At 47.7% G+C, this 27,260-nt stretch overlaps 2 protein-coding genes across 3 annotated transcripts; one reads left to right on the top strand and one right to left on the bottom strand.

Moving 5' to 3' along the window:
• Positions 1-4,305: 4,305 nt before the first annotated feature.
• On the top strand, positions 4,306-21,439 carry Syce2 (synaptonemal complex central element protein 2). 2 transcript variants are annotated; one of them, XM_052166263.1, is made up of 5 exons: positions 4,306-4,349; positions 4,839-4,951; positions 17,685-17,838; positions 19,803-19,991; positions 21,011-21,439. In XM_052166263.1, the coding sequence occupies exons 1-5, from the start codon at positions 4,335-4,337 to the stop codon at positions 21,053-21,055; spliced, it is 516 nt and encodes a 171-aa protein (XP_052022223.1). In that variant the 5' UTR covers positions 4,306-4,334; the 3' UTR covers positions 21,056-21,439. The 2 variants fall into 2 exon arrangements, with proteins under 2 accessions (XP_052022223.1, XP_052022224.1); XM_052166264.1 differs by lacking the exon at positions 4,839-4,951.
• Gcdh (glutaryl-CoA dehydrogenase) lies at positions 20,491-27,043 on the bottom strand. Its single transcript, XM_052166261.1, has 12 exons — positions 26,871-27,043; positions 26,684-26,813; positions 26,578-26,604; positions 26,149-26,292; positions 25,959-26,021; positions 25,536-25,706; positions 24,154-24,283; positions 23,852-24,068; positions 23,267-23,370; positions 22,947-23,072; positions 22,439-22,599; positions 20,491-20,939 (listed from the first exon to the last, which is right to left on the bottom strand). Exons 2-12 carry the CDS (start codon positions 26,808-26,810, stop codon positions 20,866-20,868), a joined length of 1,344 nt encoding a protein of 447 aa, XP_052022221.1. The 5' UTR covers positions 26,811-26,813; positions 26,871-27,043; the 3' UTR covers positions 20,491-20,865.
• Positions 27,044-27,260: the final 217 nt, after the last annotated feature.

The following is a 27,260-nucleotide window of genomic DNA, read 5'->3' as shown; positions in this document are numbered from 1 at the left end:
GCCAGGTAGGCCAGGGTGTCTGACTAGGAAGTTAGTTCCAGGGACCTCTGGCCTCCAGCTCTAAGATCACACGTGCACATCCCTTGTCTTTAGTGTGTATTCTTTATGGAGCTCACGCCACAGACACTTTGCTGATAGCCACCCTGCAGCCCAGCACTCCCTAGTCACTAACTGGTGCCAAGCCCTCTTTTAAGGCTTGGAACAGAAAGAGCCTAAAAGTCCAGGATTCCCAAAACTGATGAGAGCAAGGGACTGTGGGTGAGAAGCTGCTCCTAACCTCCCCCTAAAAGTCCAGTCTCACAGCTGTGGCAGTTCTGAGTTTGAGGCCCTCTGGAGGTCAGGGTACAGACTTTAACAAAAGAAAAAGAAAAAAGAAATATGAGCTCTGAGAATAAGTTCATAAAGCTTTGTGTATCCACATTTTAACTTGCTTTTCTGGGGCCTAATTTCAGATGAGCTTTGGCTCTATGGTCTTTACATTTGTTGTTGTTGTTGTTGTTGTTTTTGATTGTTTTGTTTTTTAATTTATTTTTATGTGTATAGTTATCTTGCCTATCTTGGTTTTTTGGATTTGGTTTTTTCGAGACAGGGTTTCTCTGTGTAGCCCTGGCTGTCCTGGAACTCACTCTAGACCAGGCTGGCCTCGAACTCAGAAATCTGTCTGCCTCTGCCTCCCAGAGTGCTGGGATTACAGGCATGCACCACCACCGCCCTGCGGCTTGCATATCTTTTTTTAAAAAGATGTATTTATGTATATGAGGACACTGTAGCTGTCTTCAGACACACCATAAGAGGGCATCAGATCCCATTACAGATAGTTGTGAGCCAGCATGTCGTTGCTGGGAATTGAACTGAGGACCTCTAGAAGAGCAGTCAGTGTCTTAACCGCATGCATGGTGCCCACAGAGGTGGTGAGCTCTTGTGTGGGTGCTGGGAATTAAGCCTGGGCAATATACAAGATCAAGTGCTCTTAACCACTGAGCTAACTCTCCAGCCCCGTGTGCCTTTGTAAACATGAGGGTCTGTTGCGAGGAGAGGGCATTAGATCTGGAACTGGAGTTATGGACTGTTGTGTGCCAACATGTGGGTCTCCGGGGAAAGCAGCACGTGCTTGCGACAGTTGAGCCATTTCTTCAGCCCCCAGATCTATATAGTGTCATAGCATTTGTGTGCAGGTCAGGGTACAGCTTTCAGGAGTCCTCCATGGGTTCTAGGGCAGGGACTCAGTAGTTTATTCACAGAATTACCTTGCTGGCCCTAATGTTGGCCCTTTTGAAAGTGCCCTGTAGCCGGGCGGTGGTGATGCATGCCTGTAATCCCAGCACTCTGGGAGGCAGAGGCTGGTGGATTTCTGAGTTCGAGGACAGCCTGGTCTACAGAGTGAGTTCCAGGACAGCCAGGGCTACACAGAGAAACCCTGTCTTGAAAAAAAAAAAAAGAAGTGCCCTGTACTAAAAATTGTTCTGTCTTTTTTAAGACAGGGTGTCTCTGTATAGCCCTGGCTGACCTGGAACTCACTCTGTAGACCAGGTTGGCCTCAGATTTACCTGCCTCTGCCTCCCAAGCCCTGGGATTAAAGGCATGCACCACCACTACCCAGGAGCACATTTTAAATTTTATTTAATTTGGGCTTTGTTAGAAAATACTAATGTCGGGGCTGGAGAGATGGCTCAGTGGTTAAGAGCACTGGCTTCTCTTCCAGAGGTCCTCAGTTCAATTCCCAGCCACCACATGGTGGCTCACAACCATCTGTAATGGGATCTATGCCCTCGTCTGGTGTGTTTGAAGACAACTACAGTGTACTCACATATATGTACACACATACACTAATGTCAGGGTTGGGGAGATGGCTCAGCAGTTAACAGCACTGTCTCCTCTTCCAGAGGTTCTGAGTTCAATTTCTAGCAACCACATAGTGGCTGGCAACTATCTATAAAGGAATCTGACACCCTCTTCTGGCAAGGAGGTATATATGAAGACAGCACTCATACATTAAAAAAAAAAGTAAATTAAAAAATACTAATGACTCTACAAACCAGCCACCCAGGTAGGATATCACTATCGCCTAGGCTGGCCTCAAATTGAAGATTCTTATGCCTCACTCAATCACCCAAGTACTGGGATATATAGGTTTATGACACCCACATTTTTTCCAGACAGGGTTTCTCTGTGTAGCCCTGGCTGTCCTGAAAGTCTGTAGATCAAGTTGACCTCAGATGTGCCTGCTTCTGCCTCCCGACTGCTGGGATTAAAGCTGGGCACCACTACCACCCAGCAACACTTTGTTACCTTCTATCAATAAATTTAAGTCTATCAGTTGTTAATTTTTACAACATTTACAACTGTTTTAGTTTTTAGTCACTGCAATAATAAGTGGGAATGTATTTTGAGAGTGCCAGTTTTTCAGCTGGGTTTGATGGTACCCCCCTTGAATTAGCACTTGGGGAACAAAGGTAGGCTGATCTCTGAGTTCAAGGCCAGCCTGGTCTAGAGAGCTTCCAGGACAGTCAGGGCTATAGAGAAACCCTGGACAGAGAGAGACAGAGAAAGCAAGCAGAGGGAGTCCTAAGTATGTACAGCCCAGCCTGAATGCATATTTTAATGTGGGCACAGGAGTCGAAGACTAATATGGAAACCTGTCTAATCAATTACCTGTAGGAGCCAGGCTCAAGAGGACTGGCAAAGCTTTCCCCCAGCATTCCGGAATGATTGTTTACAGATAATTAACCAGTGTGTGCAAAGACTAGCGGCCTGGCTTCCTCTCCTAACGTTTGCAGGCTAGGATTTCTCAGCTACAGAGCCCTCCTACCAGGTACGCTGTGCTGTACGGAATAAATGGCTGAGGCTCCAGGTTGCAGCCACAGCATCAGAACCCCACCTGGTCCGTTTCACTGTGTGTCAGTCCTTTCTTCATTCCCTCACATAGCCGGGATTTCAGGCCCCAAGCTGCTCGGAATGTAGCATCAAAAAAGGAAAGGCTTGGAAAGATGGCTCAGAGGGTAAGTACTCATTGGTCCTGAAGAGAAACAAATCTAATTTTAAGCGTCCGTATGTGACTCACTATTGTAATTCCAGTCTCAGGATCTGAACCTCTTTCCTGGCCACTATGGGCACTAAGCACCTATGTGGTACAGAAATATATGCAGTCAAAACACCCATACCCATAAAAAGTATATTTAAAAAAAAAATTTAAAGACAAGAGATCCCTGTAGATGGCTCAGTGGGTACAGGCGCTTGCCTAGTCTGACGACCTGAGTTCCGTCTCCATGGCCCACAAGATGGAAGGAGACAGTGGACTTGTTCAAGCTGTCCTCTGACTTCCACACTCCCGGAGTGGATGGCACATGTGCATGCACAAAATAGGTCAAATGTAAAACAAGAATAAAACTCAGCTCATTGACTAAGAGCATCAGGGAACAGGAATTCAGTTCTCAACACCCATGCCTTATAAGGCTTATAACTAGGGGCTCTGATGCCCTCTTCTGGCCTTAGCAAGAAGGTGCCCAAGAGTAGTTTAAATCATACAAACATGAAAATAAAAAGAAATGAAGGTTGTCACTAGCTTTAGTGGTGCCTGCCTTCAATGTCAAGGCAGAGAGGCAAGCTGATGCCTGAGAGTTCCAGGTCAGCGTGGTTTGCAGAGTTCTAGGCTGGGACATAGTGGGACCGTGTTCCAAAAGAATTTGAGCTGGAGCTGGGTAGTGGTGGCGCACACCTTTAATCCCAGCACTTGGGAGGCAGAGGCAGAGGCAGGCAGATTTCTGAGTTCGAGGCCAGCCTGGTCTACAGTGTGAGTTCCAGGACAGCCAGGGATATACAGAGAAACCCTGTCTCGAAAAACAGGAAGAAAAAAAAAAAAAGAGCTGCGCACTGGTGGCCCATACCTTTGATCCCGGTGGCGTTCTAGACACAGAGGCAGGAGGGTCTCTGTGAGTTCAAGGCCAGCCTGATCTACAGAGCTAGTTCCAGGACAGCCAGGGATACACAGAGAAACCCTGTCTCGAAAAGACACCCCCGCCCCACAAGTTGTAGATTGAAGGGGCAGAACCCAGATGTAGTGTGAATTCCCCAAACTCTGAATTCTGAGGGCCACAGGTGACCCCCGAGTCCCGCACATGCGCATTATGTCCGACGCCCACTGGTCAGTACCACACAAATAGGTTGTGTCATTGCTCGCAACCCCAGCACAACCCAAAGGCAGCGCCTATTCGAAGGGCCTGCGAGTTTGCCGCCTTTCGGGGGCGGGGCCAGGGCGCGTTTCCCTCAGCACGTGCTCGGGGCGTGGCGTGCAGAGGGCGTGGCGTGCAGAGGGCGCTGAGGCGGGAAAAGACGCGATGGAGCGCCAGGGAGTAAGTGAGGCGCTGGCTTCCCGTGTGCGGGCTGCGGGCTGCGGGCTGCGGGCGGGGCTTAGGGCCGCGGGGACCCGAGGCTTCCTCCAACCCTCGAACCCGGGACCTGCTCCCCACGGTCGGAGCCGCCTCCTGCCAGGCGAGGCGAGGCGAGGTTTCCTGACTAACGAGCCGCTGGGAGAGGGGCCTGGCGGACGAGGCTGTGAGGGGGCGCGGTGCGCTCCACGAGCCGGGCGAAGGCAGCTCCGTGTAGACCAGGCCGGGCCTCGAACTCGAAGCCGTCGCCTGCCTCGGCCTCCCGAGGCTGGGGAGGCCTTCGAGGCGTGCGCCACACGCGGCCTATTAATTCCCGTCCGCGCGGAGGGCGTAGCGCGCCCTCCACGGCCGACGCTAGGCCCCGACGCCGGGGCCTCGGGTCCTTCGCTCCCCCGGCCAGCGCGCGGGTAGCGGCGGCCGCCCGCACCGCCTTCAGGCTGGCTGTGCTCGCAGGTGGCCGTGCCCCCCGTGGAGCTGCAGGAGCAGGAGCCGCCGGCGATTGCGGAGGGCGGAGAGCATCAGCAGGCCGAGAGCCCGGAGGAGACGCCTAGCGCCGTGGCCCCGAGGTGAGGAGCGACGGGCGGGCGGCCGCGCCTCCCGGACTCCGCCTCCTTCCCTTGGTTCCTCCCCCTCCTTCCCTTGGTTCCTCCCCCTCCTTCCCTTGGTTCCTCCCCCTCCTTCCCTTGGTTCCTCCCCAGGGCTGCCCTCGGCCCTGCCCCACGGGCGATCAATACCCCGGTGCGGGGCCTCGCGAGACCGCGGCGGCGCGCTTGGCGCAGCCTCGCGAGGGATCGGCCGTGAGGCAGACCTGATATTTAGAGCAGGGTTACCGGCGGGAAGGGGAGGGAAGGGGGCGGAAAGAGAGCCAGGGCCAAAGAGGGAGAAAATGGAAAGATGGAGAGAGAGAAGAGGAGGGGGGACGGAGGGGAGGGGAGGGAGGGAGAGAGAGAGAAGAAGGGAGAGGGAGGGAGGGAGAGAAGAGGGGAGGGGAGGGATGGAGAGAGAGAGGAAGAGGGGAGGGGAGAGGGAGGGAGAGAAGAAGGGAGGGGAGAGGGAGGGAGAGAGAGAAGAGGGGAGGGGAGGGATGGAGAGAGAGAAGAGGGGAGGGGAGAGGGAGGGAGAGAAGAAGGGAGGGGAGAGGGAGGGAGAGAAGAAGGGAGGGGAGAGGGAGGGAGAGAGAGAAGAGGGGAGGGGAGGGATGGAGAGAGAGAGGGAGGGGAGAGGGAGAGAGAGAAGAGGGGAGAGGGAGGGAGAGAGAGAAGAAGGGAGGGGAGAGGGAGGGAGAGAAGAAGGGAGGGGAGAGGGAGGGAGAGAGAGAAGAGGGGAGGGGAGGGATGGAGAGAGAGAGGGAGGGGAGAGGGAGAGAGAGAAGAGGGGAGAGGGAGGGAGAGAAGAGGGGAGAGGGAGGGAGAGAGAGAAGAGGGGAGGGGAGGGATGGAGAGGGGGAGGGGAGAGGGAGGGAGAGAGAGAAGAAGGGAGAGAGAGGGGAGGGATGGAGAGAGAGAGAGGGGAGGGATGGAGAGAGAGAGAGGGAGGGGAGGGGAGAGAGAGGGGGAGGGGAGGGGAGAGGGAGAGAAGAGGGGAGAGGGAAGAAGGGAGAGAGAGGGGAGGGGAGAGAGAGGGGGAGGGGAGAGAGAGAAGAGGGCAGGGGAGAGGGAGGGAGAGGGAGAGAAGAGGGGAGAGGGAAGGAGGGAGAGAGAGAAGAGGGGAGGGGGCTAGAGGGAGAGAGAGAAGAGGTGGAGGAGGTACAGGGGGAGGGGAGGGAGGGAAGAGGGGAGGGGAGAGAGAAGAGGAGGGACTGACCGAGAGGGGAGGGGAGGGAAAGAGGGAGGGGAAAGAGGGAGGGGGAGAGAGAGCACACGAGTGAGCAAGCTTGGGAGAGGAGCAGGGAGAGCCAGGGAGAGTCAAATGGTCCTTATAAGTGAGCCAGGCTCCTACCTGGGCGTTGCTAGGTAACTGTTGGGCGGAGCCTAGAGGAAATGCTAACAGCAGGTGCCCACAATGGTTCTGGGTTCTAGCCTCCTCCTCTTGATATCCACAGATAGAAGCTAGATCTACAGAAGCTCAAGTCCGTCTATAACACTGCATAGTATCCTCATGTTCTGATACATGTTCTCTTGTGCCTCTCCCCCCTTTTTACATTTATTTAGTAAATGTGTGAACATATGAAAGTCAGAGTTTAGTAAATGGTAAACAGGTGGAAGTCAGGGTTGGACTGTGTCTTTCTGGGATGGAACTCTGGTCTTCAGGCTTAGCAGCAAAATGCTCTGTTCTCTGAACCATGTCACGGGCTTGTTTGTGTAGACCTTGTTTGCTTGTTTATTTACTTATTTAGTTTTATGTAAGTGTATTACCTGAATGTGTGTGTGCGTGTGTACGCGCGCACACGTACAATGTGCCTACCTGCCTAGTGCTTATGGAGGTCAGAAGAGGATGTCAGATCCTCTGGAACTGACGTTCTGGTTGGCTGTGAACCACCATGTGAATTCCGTTACTGACAAGTGCTGTTACCTGCTGAGGTCTCTCCAGCTCTCTCAAGGCCAAGTCTCAGTATGTAGGCTTGGCTGGCCTGGACCTCACAGAAAGGAGGCCTGCCTACATCTGCCTCCCAAGTGCTGGCATGAATCACCACACACTGGTTATGAATACTATTATCAATAAAAATCAAAAAATTTTTTCAAAATAAGAGCCATGTTCCCAGCACCTCCTCTAAGTTTGACTTGCAATTTGAATCCATGGATGATTCAGATATGGATATAGCACGATATATCTATATGGGTAGCACGATATGAGGAAAAACTGAGGAGACAGTAATGGTGACTTGATTTCCCTTTAGGGTCATAGCAGATTTCCTAGAGAAGGTGATGCGTAAATCACTTGGTAAGAAAGCCCCTGCTGCAGACAGAGAGGAGCAGCTGGTGTACAGGTGTACAGGGATTACTGTATTACAGGGATTCCAGTGCCAGGGAAAAGGGAGGAAGTAAGAGACACAATTAGGCTGTGCAGTGGTGGCACACACCTTTAATTCCAGCACTCAGGAGGCAGAGGCAAGTAGATCTCTGTGAGTTTGAGGACAGCCTGGTCTACAGAGCTGGACAGACTATCCAGGGCTACACAGAGAAACCTGTCTGGTTGAAAGAGAAAAAAAAGATTAGACCTTTCCTTTCCCTCCCTCTCCCTTTTCTTTCTTCAATGGGGCCTTAGATATCCTAGACTGACCTCAAACTGTTAGCTAGGATGACCTTGAATTTCTGAACTTTCTGCCCCCCATCTCCCAACTACTAGGATTATAGTTTGTACTACCAACCTAGTTTATACCAGTGCTTGGGGTTGAATGCTGGGCTTTGTACATGCTAAGGACCCACTTTAACAACTGAGCTACATTCCTAGCTTCGCAGTCAAGATTTTAGATGGTTCTGAGACTCTGTCTCAAAAAAAAATTACCATCTCTCCCTTAATAGAAGTTTGTTCTCTTTGGAAGAAAGTAGTAAAAGGCTCCCCTTGGATGCTGTAACACGAAGGAGGATGGGATGAGGAGGCAATGGGGTAATCCAAGTACAACATCTTAGTTAGGCTTTTACTGCTGTGAAGAGACACCATGACCAAGGCAACTCTTTTGTTGTTGTAGCCCTGGCTGTCCTGGAACTCACTCTGTAGACCAGGCTGGCCTCGAACTCAGAAGTCTGCCTGCCTCTGCCTTCCAGAGTGCTGTGATTACAGGTGTGCACCACCACCACCCGGCTTAAAGGCAACTCTTATAAAGACAACATTTAGTTGGGGCTGGCTTACAGGTTCAGAGGTTCAGTCTATTATCATCAAGGCAGGAACATGGCAATGTCCAGGCAGGTGTGGTACAGGAGGAGCCAAAGAGTTCTACATCTTCATCTGAAGGCTGCTAGCAGAATACTGACTTCCAGGAAGCTAGGATGAGAGTCTTAAGCCCACACCCACAGTGACACACTACTCCAACAAGGCTACACCTTCAAATAGTGCCACTCCCTAGGCCAAGCATGTACAAACTGTCACATACAAGATGAGTATAGTTTGGTCCATGGAGGTATGGAAATGGAGAGATGTGTGAGGTACTGGAAGGTAGATCTGACAACTTGTTAATAGATTAGCTTCTGGTGTGAAGGCATCAAGGATAAAGTTGTTTTCCCCTTGCACTCTTATTTATTCATTCATCAAATATTTATTGAGGGTCTAGATGATAGGAATGCAACAGTGACCAAGCCAGTGATTTTTGGTTTCTTGGTACTTAGCAGTATGGAGCTGTGAGAGCCCAGTGTCTTTTGGTAGCATTACAACCCACTGGGTTTTAGTACTTCATAGTATCCTTTGTGTGGATGTGCCCTAGAATATATCCACTTCACTACTGAAGGACATCTTGATTGCTTTTAATTTTTAGCAATTATGAATAGGACAGCTATAAATGTACCTGGCTTTACTTAAGTTATTAATTTCAACGAAATCTTTTTCTCAGTCCTTTCGTGGGTTTATGTGTATATGTTTTATTTAAGACATCAACAGAAAAGGCAGGGGATGCTGGGCATAGTGGCACATGCCTTTTTAGCTTTTTTTATGTATATGGGTGCACTGTAGCTGTACAGATGGTTGTGAGTCATCATGCTAGGAATTGAACTCAGGACCTGTGCTCACTCTGGCCCCTCTCACTCCAGCCCAAAGATTTATTTATTATTATATGTAGGTACACTATAGCTGTCACCATAAGACATCAGGTCTCATTGTGGGTGGTTGTGAGCCACCATGTGGTTGCTGGGATTTGAACTCAGGACCTTCAGAAGAGCAGTTAGTGCTTTTAAGCACTGGGCCATCTCTCCAACTGGGCACATGTCTTTTATTACAGCACTCCAGAGCACTGAGGAAGGCAGGGCTCTGAGCTCAAGGCCAGCCTGTCTACAGAGCAAGTTCCAAGGCAGCCAGACAGCCAGGGCAATACAGAGAAACGCTGACTTGTAAAACCAAAGCCAAACAAACAAACAAAAAAAATAACACAGGCTTGGTAGCATAGGCCTTTGATCCCAGCATGGTCTGTATAGTGAGATACTCAAAAGACCCCAAAATCAAAGTCACTTAGATTTTCTCCTATATTCTAATTTTGTGATTTTTCATTTACTGTGTAGATATGTGATGCATTCTGAATTTTCTCCTTTGCTTTCTTGATTTTTGCTGTATTGAGGCTAGAACTCAGTGTCTTATGCATGGTAGATGAATGTACATTCCCAATTGCTGAAACCTGCATGTATTTGGGTTTGACTGGTCTGACGAAGGAATAAAGAAAGGACAGGCACATGTACAAAAAATCTGGGAATGAGGGGACCATGTGCCCTGATGGAGGCACACTAGCAGCAGTCCTGAAACTTGGTGATTTATACTTTTTTTAACCAGTTGAGGTAGCAGGCTGTATACAGTTGAATAGGAAGCAGGTTTAGCTAATTTCACTAGGAAGTCTCTGAAGGGGAGCAGTCTCGGGCTGTAAATATTCAGGAGGAAAAGAAGTGGTCCACACATTGTATACACAACATAGGAACACATACTAGGGGAAGGCTTTGCCATTCCCCGGATTCTGAAGCATTGAAGTTCTTGATATGGTTGTGTTCATGTAAACAAGGCACAGTCATTTAGGACTTGTTATTTTGTCAGTCTTATGTGTCAGTTCAGATTGTCCTAGAACTCAAGGTCCTTCTGTATCAGCTTCCCAAGTGCTAAGATTATAGATAGGCATGCGCCATGCTGCTTATCAAAACTTTCTGGGCATCATGTTTTAGATTTGGGGGGTTATTTGTTTAATAGACAAAGCCTCATCGTGTAACCCTTGTGTCCTAGAACTCACTCTGCAGACCTTGTTGGTCTTGAACTCAGAGATCAGCCTGCCTCTTCCTCTTCAGTGCTGGGATTAAAGGTTTGTACTACTGTTCCTGGCATGGATTCTGGAATTTAGAATTAAAGATGCTCACTTTCTGACATGCCATGTAACTCACCTGTAGAAGTGTGTGATTTAATAGTTTTTAATATATTCACAGAGCCATACAAACATCACTATCCAACTTCAAAATCTTTTCTTATTAAAAAAAAAAAAATCTCATACCTCATAGCAGTAACTCCTAGTCCCTGCTTCTTCCTCAGCCCAGTATATCCATTAATCTGCTTTGTTTCCACACATTTGCCTATTCTGGATATTTCATGTGTGTGGAGTCATACAGCATGTGCTTCTTTGTGTCTAGCTTTCTTCTCTTGTTATGTCATTTATACCATAGCCTTTGTCAGAGCTTAAGTCTGTTTTGTAGCTAAAATTCCATATTTTAAACCCATCATATTTTATGTTATCAACAGACAAATTGACATTTGACTATTATATGTAACAGTGCTATGAACATCTATATGGGAATGTAGCATATGTATATTCAAGTTGCCAGTTCCACATGACATATTTAGCTTGCTTCTTTCCTCCCATCTTTATCAGTTCCTGGGATTGAATTTTCTCCAGGCTTGCATAGGAGTAGCTTTTACCTATAGGGCCATCTTGCTGGCCCATTGTTGGGCTTTGTTTTTGTTTGTCCTCTCATGTAGTCCAGGCTAGCCTTGACCTTGATACATAGCTGAAATTGTCCTAAGTTAATGCTGCTGCTTACACCTCCCAGGTTCTGGGATTGCAGGTGTGCACCACCACTCCAGGTTTACATCAGGTGTTATAAGTCATTCAGACATGATAGAAGTCTACAGAAGGATATGTATAGATTCTGTGCAGATGTTAGACTATTTTACAGAAGGTGTATATATGATGTGTATCCACAGATTTAGGTATCTTAATAGGTTCTAAAACAAAGGAGATTATACTTAGTGGGAACTGCTGGGCCAGAGATGTGACATACTTATTAGGTTCTTTTTTATAAAAAAGGATGCTGGCTAGATGTGGTACACAGCTTTAATCTCAGCACTTGAGGCAAAGAGGCAGGCAGACCTCTGTGGGTTCAAGGCTGGATGATAAGGTGAGTTCTGGGACAGCTAATGCTATACAGTGAGACTGCCTCAAAAAAAAATAAAGCAATAAAAAAAGAAACAAAGGCTCTGACAACTATGTAGAGAGTGTTTTGAAAGGAATGTAGAGAGATGGATTAAGTTGGGCGTCTGTATGGGGTGCCATTTAGTAAGACAGATTGGGAAAAGGCCCTTAGGGGAAATGGCAGAAAGGAGATTGTCCCCATCCATGACATACTGGAGCTGGCTCCTGCTGGTTTTCAAGAGCTGATTCTTTTTTGATTTGTTTTGTTCTTTGAGACAGGGTTTCTCTGTGTATCCCTGCCAGTTCTGGAACTCACTCAGTAGACCAAGCTGGCCTTAAACTCAGAGATTCTTTTACCTTTGCCTCCTGAGTGCTGTGGTTAGGGGTGGTCACCACTGCGTAGCTCAAGAGCTGATTCTATATATATCCCTTCCCAAGTTGGCAAGTTTGTGTTAAAAGCTTGATATTGCTATAGTGAGAATATTTGCACAGTGGCACTTGACAACTACAAATCAGGGCTTTCCCCATCCCAGTAACAAGTAGCTCAGTGCTTACCAGGATACCTGCTTTCTGCTTGTTATGGTTTCTCACAGATTCAGGCTTCTAGAGCTGAGGTAAGAGTATAAGTTCCACTTTACCTCCCTCACCACCTTTTTCTTTTTTCTTTCCTTGAGATGTGTTGGATATTGGGATATTTGCATGATTGTGTACAGCCAAGATGAGGAATCACAGCAGCAGGATTTCTGAGCTATAACTTAAAGTGATATGATACAAAGGACTATTAGGATGCTGTGAGATGGCTGTGGTGATGACGGTTGTGGAAAATAGGCAGATATGAATGAACCATTCATTTGATAAATGTTCTGCAGACACGTTAGCATGTTTGGACCAGAATCTCTGTGGTGAAGAGACACAGGCAAAGAAAGCATTTACAGATTTGAAAGACTTCTACCAGAGCCAAAACCCAGATGGTTGAAAATCATCACAGGGACCAGTTAATGGATCCAGCAGCCAACACTCGGCAACTGATTGAAATATTAACACATTTCTGAAGGGGAGGTGGGTGAGGAACTAGCTCATCAGCATCCACTCAAACCTTCCCCCTTTCTGGCAGAACTTCAGTAAAACATCACTTTGCCTGAGTGCCAGATTCTGTGGGTCCCTCTCCTGGGCCTGCCCCCCTGAGATGGTCATAAGTGGCTGGTAGCTTATTTCCTTGTGTTATCTGTGAGTGGCCATGGAAGGAAGGTCCCATCAGTGAGTAGCTCTGGCCCATACTCCTGCCAATCATAGCTTTACCTGGAGCGAACAGATGGTCTCTTTGCTTAGACCCATTTCCTGGGCCCCCTGCCAACTTAGGCCCTGCTTGGGAACTCTTCTAATTCTTGGAACTGATCAGGGGCTTCTTAGGAGGACAGACATAATAGATGGGTGCATTGATATGCTTACAGGCCCCACATCTCAAGCCCCACTCGGGCCAAGCACACCAGGCAACTGTAATGTGCTCTCTTCCATTACCTGGCCTTAGTCCAGGGTTCTGCCACAGAAGTCAGCCCAGGAACTGAAGAAGCCTGCAGAGAGGACACCACACATTTTGTTTATTAAAGCTAATTGGTGAGCGCAGACCCAGGGAATCCGATGATTCATTAGCATCTTGATTAATATGCAGCTGCTGAGTATTAAGAAAAATGAAATGGAAAAGCTAAAATCCACAGAAGATGGGTTTGGAAAAATAAACTCTCAGTAGACATCTGATGCCAGCCTTTGTCCTGCCACAAAATTTGAATTAGCTGAATTCAAGTGATTTTTTTTCACTATTTTTGTAATTGCCATTAAAAGTCTGTCATCTTTTGAGCACTGAAGGAGAACATCTTGGAGCCATTAAAAGTTCAGTCAGGTTGCAAAGAATTACACAAAAAAATACCTGGGAAGAGTGAGTCTAATTTCAAAGTCCTAACCGTGAGTTGGTCTGGGAGAGCTGAGACAAGGCAAGCTGGGTGCAAAAAGGCTTGAGAGTAGATCCTAGAGTGGCTGCTCAGCAGAGCACTCACAGCCCTGAGGGACGCCTATGAGGTGCTGCAGAGTACAGAAAAGTCTGCTCCTGAGCACATGTGCACCAAAAGCATGAAGTAGGGCAGTGGGCAGTCATGACCAAGAAGAGGAGAGGAAACTTAGGTCTTGTTCTGGGAGAGGCAGAAAGGGAAAGTGGTTCTGGGTAAAGGGCAATGGGTTTGGGGACATTTTTTGTTGAAGGACCAAATGGCTCAGTGGTAGAGCACTTACCTTGTATGTACAGGGCCTGGGGCCCACCCCCGTGTTGAAAACTAAATAGGCTGGAAAAGGTGCAGGCCAGGCCCTAGAAAGTCTTGTTTGCTGTGTAAGGAATTTAGATTTGACCCTGTGGCACCATTTTTTGTTTGTTTGTTTGTTTTGTTTTTTGTTGTTGTTGTTGTTTTGTTTTATTTTGTTTTTTGACGGGGATAGGTCTTTCTTAGACTATCACACAGGATTAGGAGATCAGATTTTGGGTTGGAAGGTCGCAAGGGTCCAGGTAAGAAATGAGAGACACACAACTCCAAAGAATAATAGATTGTGGGGGTGGGGGGCGGGAATTTGAAAGGTAGAAACTAGAAGATTCCAGCCAGGATATGAAGGACCAAAGAAGCCTAACTCTAAGATGACTGCTAAATTTCTAGTGTGGGGATTAGGTGGTTTATGTATCATTTACTAAGAGGAGGGAGGATGGGATCTTATGTAGGGGGAGGAAGGGAGATGCTAATTGATGTGCAAAGATGGAGCTTGAATGCGTTTGGGATAGCCTTCCTGAGAGGCCTAGAAAAAGACACCTTGGGCTGGAGAGATGGCTCAGCGGGTAAGAGCACTGACTGCTCTCCCAAAGGTCCTGAGTTCAAATCCCAGCAACCAGATGGTGGCTCACAACCAACTGTAATGAGATCTGATACCCTCTTCTGGTGTGTCTAAAGACAGCTACAGTGTACTTACATATAATAATAATAGATAAAATCTATAAAGGAAGGAAGGAAGGAAGGAAGGAAGGAAGGAAGGAAGGAAGAAAGAAAGAAAGAAAGAAAGAAAGAAAGAAAGAAAGAAAGAAAGAAAGAAAGAAAGAAAGAAAGAAAGAAAGAAATGACAGCCGGGTGGTGGTGGTGCACGCCTGTAATCCCAGCACTCTGGGAGACAGAGGCAGGCGGATTTCTGAGTTCGAGGCTAACCTGGTCTACAGAGTGAGTTCCAGGACAGCCAGGGCTACACAGAGAAACCCTGTCTTGAAAAAAGCCAAATCCAAGAAAAACACACAAAAACAAAAACAAAAAACAAACAAACAAATAAAACAGATCTGACACCCTCTTCTGGAGTGTCTGAAGACAGCTACACTGTACTTACATATAATAAATAAATAAATATTTTAAAAAGAAAAGAAAAAGACACCTTGTTGAAAGATTTGAAGAGGGTCATGGGCTGGGAATAAATTTTGGGTCAGAGTATGAATGGTAATGAGAGCCCTCAGAAATCATTAGTTTTGTGTTTGTTTTGAGGCAGTGTCTCTACATATAAGAGCCTATCCCTGAACCAGGAGAGATCTGCCTACCTTTCTTCCAGTGTGGGATTAAATTTCCACCACATCCATTTTAAGAGTCACTAAATTTATTTATTCAGGCAGTGGTGGTGAATGCTTTTGATCCCAGCACTTGGAAGTCAGAGAGAGAGACAGAACTCTGAGTTCTAGGACAGCAAGGGATACAGAGTGAAACCCTGTCACAAACAAAGGAGAAAAGAATCATTAATTTATTGGCTGCACACTTACTGCTTCTCCCACACAGATAAGGAAGATGACTTCTACAAGGCCCCAGCCCTACTAGAGTCTAGATGTGGTGGGCATAGACAAAGACAGTAACACTGATTGATGTGTGTACTAAGGCCTGCCAGGAGTACTTTCTAGAGCAGTTCTCAATGTTTCTAATGCTGTGACCCTTTAATATAGTTCCTTGTGTTGTGGTGGACCTTAAACCATAAAATTATTTTTGTTACTACTTCATAACTGTAGCTTTGCCATCTCTCCAGCCCCTATTTTCTTATATAACACAGGACCAAATCAGGGATAGCACCACCTATAGTGGCCGGAGTCATCCTACATCAATCATTAATCAAGAAAAGGCCCACATAGACTTGCTAACAGGCCAATCTAATGGAAGCATTTTCTCAATTGAGTTCCCTCTTCTTAGACAACCCTAATCTGTGTCAAGTTGGCAAAAAACCAAAACAACAACAATAAAAATCCTAACTGGCAGATGGAATATGGAAAAAGAGAATGCATTTGGCTGTTGAAAGGCAGAGTGGTTTTTTAAGATGGTATGGCAGGGAAGAGGAGCTGTGGCCACCAGCAAGCTTTGAAAGCAGTGTCTCAGTTTGAAGCAAAGTTCAGGGGAGCCAAGACCAGGCATCTTGAGCCTGTTCCCCAGCTCTAGGCACATGCAAGGATAGTATGGTTGTCATAAAGCATCTAAGCTACAGAGCATCTGAGTGAAACTCCACCTCAGTCAGACTTGGAAAGATGACTGACTTCAGCCTCAGAGATCCTTTGTAAATCTGTTCCAAGCCAAAAGCTATCTTATAGAAATGTTCAGGGGTTGGCCTCCTAGTTCCCATGCTTTCTGTAGCTGGCCTCGCTGTAGTGTTTCTGCCTTTCAAGAACAGTCCTATGGTAAATGCATTGGAAGAAAATAAATTTGACTGTATTCAGCTGGAGGTGGGACAACAGGTCAGCACAGTATTCTTCATTCATTCAGCTGACAGTGGAGCTAATGTGTAGTGGCTCTTGTCTATAATCCCAGCACTTGAAAGGTTGAGGCAATATTGCCTTAAGTTTGGAACCAGCCTGGGCTAAAGAATGAGGTACTGTTTCAAAACCAACAACAACAAAATGGGCTAGGGACAACCTCATGCTGGAGTACAGAGGCAAGCAGGACACGCTCCTTTGAGGCTTCTGATCATATGTGACAAGCACTCGGTAGTGTATATCCACAGGAGTTTATACATGGTTGGCGGGCATATTGCTCTCAGCAGCATCTGAGTTCACATCTCCATGTACAAACAGGATGCAGAGAGGGCATTCTGGGAATGGTGCCAGCCTTTTGAAACCTCAAAACCCCATTGGAAGACCTCCTCCAACAAGGCCGTACCTGAAGGCACTATAGCCAGCTCACAGACATGGTTCTGGCAGGCTTTGCTCTTCTCCCCAATTCCCTCTGCCTTGCTAAACCCCCTTAGATTAATTACATTCCTAAAGCTAGCCACTGAGGTCTATTCCCTTATATGGCCATTTCCTCCTCCTAAGGTTGACAAGTAGCTATTGAAGTCCAGCAATCAAAATTAAGCACCTCATCCTAACATGGATTTCCCATTTTGCTTTTATAAACCGCCGTTTTCCTATGGGCCACCTCTGTCTTCTCTCTATCCAGAGGCAGTTCTTTGTCCCACTTCAGGACAAATAGCTCTCCTCCCTCTCCCTTGTTCCCTTGCCCCTTCTCCCTCATCCCTGCCCTCTGGGACAAATAAATCTCCTTTGTGCTGACAACTTAGACTTGGGGTATATTGAGCTGACTCCAAGATTCCCTACAATAACTCCTAATGCTTCCCAGACAGTCCTACCAACTGGGACCAAGTAATCAACATATGAGCCCCACAAGGGAGTGGGAGACTCTTACTCAAACTACCTTAGTGGTCATTTCAGAGAAGCCAGTGGTGTGTGTGTGTGTGTTCCATGGGGAAGTGGGGGGGGGGGGGGGCTCTTACCTCTTACTCAAACTACCTTAGTGGTCATTTCAGAGAAGCCAGTGGTGTGTCCATGTGTGTGTGTGTGTGTGTGTGTGTGTGTGTGTGTGTGTGATCACACATATATAACAGTGCATAGATCTTTTCCTGGAACTGTAGGCATGTTAGATTTACACCCTGGTCCAGCTCTAGGTTATACAAGGTTTGGGAGGCCTGTGTCTCAAGGTATGAATGAACTAGGAAAATTGTTTCATGTCACCCACAAAGCGTCATCGGTCTACTTAGACCTTCCTCACTCACAGCATACAGCTTATTTAAATCACATTTTCCCTGCCCCTGTGTGAGTGTGTGTGCATGCTATGCTCTTGTGGTAAGCATATATTCTCCCACTGAGCTCCACCTCAGATCAGCCACTTTTTGGAAAACACAATTATTTCAGTACTTTCAGAAGTCAGAGTTTAACCCTTATATCTCTACCTTAGTGCCAGTTGCCAGCTGCCAGGACCCTTCTCTTCTCTGGACTCTAGCATTGAAACCCTGAAGAAGAAAGCCCAGGAACTGATTGAAAACATCAATGAAAGCAGGCAGAAGGATCATGCACTTATGACCAACTTCAGGGACAGCCTCAAGATGAAGGTGATGACTCCCTCAGAGGGAAGGGAAGCTATCAGAAGGAAGGACCTGTGGTCTGACATGTTAGGTTCCAGGCACCCTGCTGGGCAGACTCTTTGCACATAGCTCTCACTATACTCTAGAAGAGTCAATAGATTGGCCCATATTATAAGTGAGAAACTTAAGGCTCAGAAGTGAATGATTTTGGATGAAAGTGTTGCTTAGTGGTAAAGCATTTGCCTGACCTGAAAACTGATACTGGTTTGATACCCATTTATACACACACATATACACACTTTTTAAAGTGGTAAACTAGATATGGTAACTCCACCTTTAATCAGCACTTAGGAAGTAGAGGCAGGAAAATCTCAGAGTTCAAGGCCAGCCTGGTATACATAGTGAGTTTCAAGCTAGTTAGAGTCTGTCTCAAAAAAAAAAAACAACAAAAAAAAAACAAAAACAAAAAAAAAAGTGAGGCCTGATGGCTCAGCAGTTAAGAGCACTTACTATTACTGTTCTTCCAGAGGACTGAGTTTGACTCCTAACACTCATGCTAGGTAACTTACAACTCCCTGTAACACCAGCTCCTGTACATCAGATGCCCTCTTCTGACATCCATGATCAGTAGGCATGCATGTTACACATATAAACAAGCAGGTAAAACACCCATATTTATTTAAAAAACTTGATAAATTATATAAGGGAGCCAGGCTCAGGAACTGAGATCCGTCCAATTGAAGAGTCTGAAGCATGCTAGATAAGTAATCTTAATACTGGGCTATATTTATACTCCAGACTTATTTTTATTTTGAAGCAGGGTCTCATTTGCCTAATTGCCTTGAACATGTAATGTTCCTTCCTTAGCTATCTGACTACCTAGGATTCCAAGCCTGCTCCAACAGGCTTGGTTGTGGCTTGCCCTACCTTTCCCGTATGTCTTGAGAAAGTAGCTGTGGTCTGGGATGAGATAGCTGGTCCGACAACACATGTGGGGCTCATGCTTCACAAAGCCTGATGGTCTGCCTGTTGGAATGCAGCATCTATGCATTGTCTGAATGTGGCTGTGCTTGGTGCTGCTTGAAAGTGCACAGCCATGAACTTCACTGGCCTTGGGCCTTCAGTCAGACCTTTTCTATTTCTAATTTACACATACTGTCTTTCCTTGGTGTCCAATGACAGGATTAGTGTCAGAACCTCACAGATGCCAGTTTTCACAGGTGGTACTCAGTTCTCGTATATCAAATCAGGTAATATTTGCAAAGAACCAATGAATGTCTTTCTGTAAATGTTATTTATTTGGGGGCTTTTGAGGCAGAGTCTTGCTATATAACTCTAGATGGCCTGAAACTCAGTGTGTAGCCCCGAAGATTCCTTTTCCTTGTTTCTGCTACCAACTGCTAGAATTACAGGTGTATACCACTACACCTGATTTCCTACAGATTTAATAAGAACCAACCGAACATATACAATGTTATCTAGTTTTAATAAAGAAGCTGGGCAATGTGGCATATCCCTATAATTCCCAGGACTTAGGAGGTAGCACCTGAGTCAGGAGTTTAAAACCAAGCTCAACTACATAGCAAGTTCAAGGCCAGTCTCAACTACATGAGACTGATCATCTGAAACACAAGAACTGGGAATGGTGGTGTACACCCATGTGCTTATAATCCCAACACTGAGGAGGCTGATACTGGAAGATTGATGAGTTCAAAACTAGCCTGGGTGACATGACAGAACCACGTCTTTTTTTGTTTGTTTGTTTTTGTTTTTTTGAGACAGGGTTTCTCTGTGTAGCCCTGGCTGTCCTGGAACTCACTCTATAGGCCAGGCTGGCCTCGAACTCAGAAATCCGCCTGCCCCTGCCTCCCAAGTGCTGGGATTAAAGGCATGTGCCACCACTACCTGGCTCAGAACCACGTCTTTAAAAAAAAAAGTAACATAAACAAATTTTGCCTGTAGTCAGTATGTTCTTGATTACTTTTCGTAAGGTCTCAGATTTGACAGAAAAATTGGAGGAGAGAATGTACCAGGTGTATAGCCACCACAGCAAAATCATTCAGGAAAGACTACAAGAATTCACCCAGAAGATGGCAAAGATCAGCCATCTGGAAATGGAGCTCAAACAAGTCTGCCAAACTGTGGAAACTGTGTACAAGGACCTGTGTGTCCGGTCTGAGGTAAGAATCTGGGGTGTATCTTGTGAGAAAGACCTGGAATGTCTCAGCTGAAAGTAAAATATGAATAGGAACTAGACTTTTTTTTTTCCTTGACATGTAGGAAATCAAATCCAGGGCACATGAATTTGCACATGCCAAACAAGTGCTCTGTCACTGACACCCACCCCAACTCTAGGTAGGAAACAGGACTTTTGCTAATCCCTACACTGCCAATCCCAGCCCACAGGGTTACAATCCCTGTTAAAGTCTTTGATCTGCCTCCTTGTTGGGAGTCCCTGGTCATAGAATGAAAAGCCAAACTATTGTCCATGTTGTTATTGTGTAGTTAGCTGTCTCATGAGGGAAAGGACAAGTGTCCCCTGCCAGTCAGAATGTCTAGCTCAAATTCTGTGTGCCACTCTAGGGTGGCACAACCCCTGGGCATGTTTATTTCTCCTAAAAGAAATTCCCCAAACTACCTCTCCATAGTTACCAGTAAACCTAGTCCAATCCCAAAGAGTAAGGCACAGGCTCTTTATTTTCATCTTTTATCTGCTCAGTGTTAAACACGGAAGGTACTGCCCCGGGATAGAGGCAAGAAGGCACACTATCAAGTCAGCGCACCTTCTCACAAGGTCTGCTCCATCTCAGTGGCTCCTGTGTTACTCCCCTTTGTCTCCCCCAGTTTTTTGGAACAGGATGGAAGCTGATTTCATCCATAGTTAAATACAGAGAATTAATTTCATCTTCTTTCTATAGAGCATATCTGAATGTCTTCCAGAAAGAAATTTCCTAAGTCTCTAATCAATGTCGCACTTTCCACCATAAAAGCTGGGTCCACCAATTCCTTCTTGAGCAGGCTCTGTTGAAGGCTGGGCCCTGTGTTGAAGTGGGTTCACTTGCCAACTGTGAATGCCTGAATCCCAGTAATTGCTCTCCCAAGGATCAGAGCGTGAATGTCATGTGTACCTGTTTGAGATGAATGTTAGAATTGGTTTGGAATTTTCAGCTCATAATTGTCATCCCTCATGCCGCCCTAGGTTCCCACTTTCGAAGAACAGAATTACAAAGATGGTGAATGCTGACTTCTGCTAAGAGGCTTCTATCTCAATGCCTTCTCCCCAAGAGAAAGCACAGAGGCTGCTGTTTGAGCCATGTGGATATTATTTTTTACAGTGTTCTGTAACCCAACACAAAGCCACCAATGATCTTTGTGTTAATCACCAAAGTGTGAAAAGGTTAGACCCTGCCATAGGCCTTGCCTTAGCAAATTCTCCCAACCCACATCTGTAGTTGGTTAAATGTTTTGATTTCACCCTGGTCATACTTTATTCCAGAATTGGGAAGACTGATGATCATCTATGCAAAAGCATGGTTGGTCCTTTGCTCTTTCCCACCTTCAGGGACAGCAGCAGAAACCATAGTTTCCTTTTTACATGGTCAAATAAAATTTACTTCCAAAAGCCTAAGTCTGACCCATGTTAAATCATTGTAGGACCTCACCTCACCCCTCCTCGCTATTTCTGGAATGTTCTCACCCAGTAGCCTAAGATAGACACTGAAGACTGGGGACTTAGCTTTGGTTCAAATCCTGTCATTGGGGCAGGCAGGAAAGATATCCCATATATTCTGCTTTTTCTGTCTAGAAGCTTCTCTGCCCATGAAGCTGGCGTCCTGCTTTGCATGAACATACGGGATTGTAGTTCCCCCTTTTTAATATTGGTCAAAGATGTGTGAGTTTAGGTGCACATGTGGAGGCCAGGGGACAGCCTCAGATCTTGGTCCTTATTTAAGACAGGGAAGTTTTTGTTGTTGTTATTGACTAGTCTGAACCCAGGCTAGCTGGTCTGAGAGCTAAGGATTCGTGCCTGAGTTTCCCATTTTACCTAGAAGCACTGGATTACAGACATGTGCTACTATGCGGGCTTTTACACGGGCTGTGGAGACACAAACTCAGGTTCTCTTGCTTTCGTGGCAACCGTTGGGCTCACTGAGCCGTCCCTACAGCCCTCCTTTATGTTGTGGCCCTTCAGTATTTCACGTCGTTTTCCAAGTTTGTCCAAAGCCATGGTATATGCCCTTGTGAGTTTGGTAGTTTACAAACAGCTTTTTCTCTGAACATAAAATAGTGATACAAATAATGTGTGCTGTTCTCCTCACACCCCACCTGCACTGTACCTCTCTTGGCACCTTGCTCTTGGGACTGTGTTCCCCTTCATGTCCCATCCCATGATGAGAACAAGGGTCGGGGGCATCTCACAGGGTCTGCTCACTGAGTTCTCTGAAGTCATGTAAGCACTCCTTACATATTTATTCCTACAAGCTCTGAACAACTCCAAGTAAAGGGCAGAGGGTGGACCTTGGAGCCACTTGGTGACAGCTGGTGGACTCCCTGTGCTGTCCATTCTCCTTACTGTTGTCTCCCTCCCCCAGGCCACTGGGACACCCTCCCTGAGCCCAGCCCTGACCTTCATAGGTGTTCACTGCCTCCAGATTCATAGCATGCCGGATCACATGGTACTCATCAGAAATCCCATTTCCTCCCAGGATGTCGCGTGCCTGGCGGGCAATGTCCAGGGCTTTCCCACAGTTGTTTCTCTTCAACAGGGAGACCATTTCTGGGGTAGCCCTGGGAATGACACATATGCTATAAACACTGTCTCATGTACTGACCACACTCAGAAGATGGAGCACATGTCCAACTGGCAAGGCTGTCTCTGATCCAGCCCATCAGAACTAAGGGAGACACTGAGCAGCGGTGCACACAACTTTAAACCCCAGGAAGCAGGCAGATCCCTGGCGGTACAAGGCCAGCCTAATCTACAGTGTTCCAGGACAGCCAGGGCTACATTGAGGAACCCTCTCTTGAAAAACCAAGAAAAAAGGGGAAGTGGGGAGAAGCTTGTGTCCTGGGTCCACCATTTAGGAGGGATCTCAGAAAGGGCCTAGGAGTCAACTGTAGTATAGAATCCATACTTATCCTGATCCTTTAAACGGCCAAGTTGCAGGCAAGCATGGAGTCCCAGTGTGATCTCAGTGAGCATGTCTGCCAACTTCTTCTGAACCAGCTGGTTCCTGGCCAAGGGGACTCCAAACTGGATCCTAAAACAGGCAAAGTCAAGTGAAGACCCAGAGTTCAAGAGGCTTCCCAGCTCATGCTGGCCCTGCTGTCACCTCAACATTTTAACTGCTCAAGATATCCTGGGCCATCTCACAGAACAGAGGACTTAAACTTGGCGGGTACTGGGGAACCCCAAAACCCTCCACACTCCCAGGTGTTATAGCAACCCACATACCTGTCCAGGGCATACTGCCGAGCTGTGTGCAAACAGAACTCGGCAGCTCCCAACACACCCCATGTGATGCCATATCGGGCATTGTTAAGGCAGCCAAAAGGGCCCTATAAGATTGACAAAGGGTCAGAGTCAACTGAGAGCCTGGGAGGAGCCATCTGTGAAGGAAAATCTGTCTCCCAAATGTCCCAGACAAAGGGATCTGTAGCCACTTAACCTCCCGCCCACCCAGGGTGTGAGCCCCAAAACTTGGGTGCATCAAGCCTCGTTCAGTGGTTTTCCACTCTATATGTGCAAGCAGTCCTATATAATGTGGAACATGACCTCAGTGCTCACATCTAAGAGGCTGGCAGGAGACCGGAAGCTACTCATGCATACAGAGTAGAACATGGTCCAAGGCCCAGATGCATTTTGGACAGATATAATGAGCTAATTGGTGACGCAAAAGGTGAAATTAGCACAGTTGTGAACAGAGAGGATCACTAACTCCACAATGTTCCATGAGCACATTTGCTCTCCACTTGAAAAGGTGAGAAAGATGAGCCAGCAGGTGCCCCGTTACTAGATCCCAAGGCGTCTACCACATACCGCCAGGCTGGACACATTAGGCAGCACATTTTCCTCAGGCACTTCCACGCTGTCCATGATGATCATACCAGTAGCTGAGGCCCGCAAGGAGAACTTTCCTTCAATCCTAGGGGCTGAAAGGCCCCGCATCCCCTTCTCCAGCAAGAAGCCCCGAATACAGTTATCCTCGCACCGAGCCCACACTATGAATAGGTCAGCCACAGGGGAGTTGGTGATCCTGGGGGCCAGAGAGTTATGGAGGGATCTGGCTGCTGCTCCCTGGTACACACCGTATCACCCACCAGTCCACCTGAGCCTCTCACCAGGTCTTGGTCCCACTGAGAGTGTAGCTCTTGTTTGATGGATTGTGGCGAGCTTTGGTCTCCATGCCGCCTGGGTCACTCCCATGGTTGGGCTCCGTAAGTCCAAAGCAGCCTAGAAGCTCACCCTTGGCTGTAAGCACAAGAGAGGGTCTCATTCATGGCCTGATAAATTATCTTCTCCACTGAGCCGGACCTGAATAAAGGCAGATAGAGCCTGCATTATGGCACTCAGTGATCTGCTGAGAAAAATGGGTCAGGCCCTAATCATGGTATCATAACGTGAGGGAGGGGTGCCGGAAAGAAAGGGGTTGGCAAGCGTGTATTGAAGGGCACTAAGAGGTTTAGCCGAAGGAAGGTGTGAAGTTTGAGGATTTTTTTTCTTGTTACTTTGCTTTTGTTGTTTGTTTTTTCTTTTTTTGAAGACTTATTTATTTATGAGTGCACCTTAGCTGTCTTCAGACACACCAGAAGAGTGCATCGGATCCTATTACAGATGGTTGTGAGCCACCATGTGGTTGCTGGGAATTGAACTCAGGACCTCTGGAAGAGCAGACAGTGCTCTTAACCACTGAGCCATCTCTCCAACCCCACTTGTTTGCTTTTTGAGAAGGGGTTTCTTAGCTCTAGCTGTCCTGGAACTCACTCTGTAGATCTGCCTGCCTCTGTCTCCCAAGTGCTGGGATTAAAGGTGTGGTGGTGCCTGGCTGGCTTGTTTGTTTTGAGGTAGTCTCACTGCGTAGCCCTGGCTGTCCTATAACTCACTATGGAGGCCAAGCTGACCTCTAGAGTGCTGGAATTAGAGGGGTATGCTACCACATCCAGCTTGGAGGACAGTATGGGGAAGAGTCGTCACCAGGTGACTGGAGAATCCCTAGTACCTGAGCAATCAGTATAGTGGCGGGAAGGATAGCATGGTAGTGCGTGCCTTTAATCCTAGCTGTCCCTCCTCAGGAGACCAAGTACGTAGTGAGTTCCAGGCCCCTGGTCTACAAAGCTCCCAGCCAAACAGGGCTACATGGAGAGACCATATCTACAAATAAAATCTGTGTAACCAAAGTAGAGGAAAGGTCCCAGGGGCCTGCTCCCGGGCCTTGTGGACCTGGTTAGCAGTTAAGACTTTAAACTTTGGACTGGGATGAGAGGCCTAGAAAACAAATCCAAGGGGAGATGATGGTGGCCAGAGGTAAAGCCAAAGAGGTAGGGGGCAGGGGGAGGGGAGGACTGACAGAGCTGGCAGGAGATAAAGGTTGACAACTGAGCCCTAGGGCCTGATATGGACACAGGTGACGGTCTGTAGGAAAGAAGGCAGGCTGTGGCGGGGACACGGGGACCTGCCTTCCAGACCACTGTCTGACTTTCCTCCACTTGGCAGCCGTGCTTACCCAGTCGAGGCAGATACTTCTCCCGCTGCTCCTCACTCCCGAAAGTATAAATGGGGTGCATGACAAGGGACGACTGAACACTCATCATCGACCTGTAGCCACTGTCCACCCTCTCCAGCTCTCGAGTCAGGAGCCCGTAGGCCACAGATGACACTCCAGCACAGCCATATCCTGGTGCAGAAAAGGAGCAGGTAGACCAAAGATCAGCCCTGGGACTGAGTAGGGCTATAGTAGGTCCCTTCTGGAAGTGGGCAGGGGGCTGCCCTGGCTGGGACTTTGTTCATCTCATACCCACAACTGCTTTCAGGAGGGATAACCATTGCCCGTTGTATAGATGAAAAGTTGTGGCTGAGGAGAAGGGATGGCTCTTCAATATGTTGTGGGTGGGTGTAGGCTGCATAGCATTCACGGAAATGTTCTTACCTTTAATGGTGGGTCCCAACACGCCAAGCTCCCCCATCTCATACACAATGTCCCTGTGAAAAACTGCAGAGATGGGCGTCAGAATCACGCTCTGTCTCAGTCTGATGGAGTCCCTGACCACAGGAACTGCAGCACGTGCAAATCACGTATGGCTGTGGAACCCAGGGTTCCCACCCTTCAACCAAGGCACCTTCATTTCGATTGGCCAGCAGAATTCGAGACATAAGCCGCTCTTGGCAGTAGTTACGGAAGGTGTCCCTGATGAGTTTCTCATCGGCAGTCAGCTGCTCCTCCAGCACCAGTGGGTCCTTCCAGTCAAACACTGGACGAGAGGCTGGGTAGGGTGTGGGGGTCGAGTCAGCCAGAGCCCGCATCCTCTTCCACATTTCTAAGCTTCACCCATTCCCTTCACTCCCAGCTCGCTGCAGGTGGATTCCAGCTTCAAAACAATCTGACAAATGCAACCCCTCTCCAGGCCCCGTAGAAACAAATACCCACTACTTTAGACTTCTGACCCTGGGCACAGCCCAGCCTCCCTTCCCAGAAGTCTTTGCATTCACAGACTATCACCGGTCAGAGAAACAGCTGGAGGGGGAGTAGATAGGCAGGTGATCCTTACATTTGGCCGATCGGATCTGTGTTTTCTCTGCAAACAAAGGACGAGAAAGCCACACTGACTAAGTGTCCTGTGTCTCCTGCCCACCCATCGGGAGCCTTGCACTGACCGGTGGGGGCGGCCGCCGAGCTCCAGCTACGTGGAACACGAGGGAAGCGCAGGCCGGCCCTGCGGCTCAGCATCCGCGCGGAGACGCCTCTCAGGGACATGTAGCCGGCGAGCATTGCAGGGACCATAACCTGGAAGGGCTGGGCGTCAGCGGGGACCAGCCTTCTCCCACCCCATACCCTTCATACCTGGTGCTTGCAGGCTGTGCTCCGGAGCAGCACACTTGACCTAGGCCTAATAGGGGCTGCTCATTGGTTTCTCCTTGGTTCCGCCCAGGACACCGCCTCCTCTGTGGCTCTGCCTTTTAAAAGAGCCAACGCAGTAGCCTGGCTTTGCAAGCGGGTTCTTCCATGCCCAGGCAGGTGTCTCCTTTAAGCAGCGGAACAAGGAAGGGGCGGAAAACAAGTGTGCAAACCCGATTGGTCAACTGTATTTCTGCCCTGCCCACTCTTGGCTAGCTAGTTGCCAAGGGCCTGGGAGGCGGGATCCCTAGTTCAATAAGAATGCCTGGAGACCAGACCTTGAGAAATCCGCAAAAGGGGTGCCACTGGAGAGAAAGGCGGACCGTTCGTGGTGAG

Source organism: Apodemus sylvaticus, chromosome 21, assembly GCF_947179515.1.
Source record: "Apodemus sylvaticus chromosome 21, mApoSyl1.1, whole genome shotgun sequence".
NCBI classification, from domain to species: Eukaryota; Metazoa; Chordata; class Mammalia; order Rodentia; family Muridae; genus Apodemus; species Apodemus sylvaticus.
Note: the sequence above shows the minus strand (reverse complement) of the source record. Positions and strands in the feature narration are given on the sequence as shown.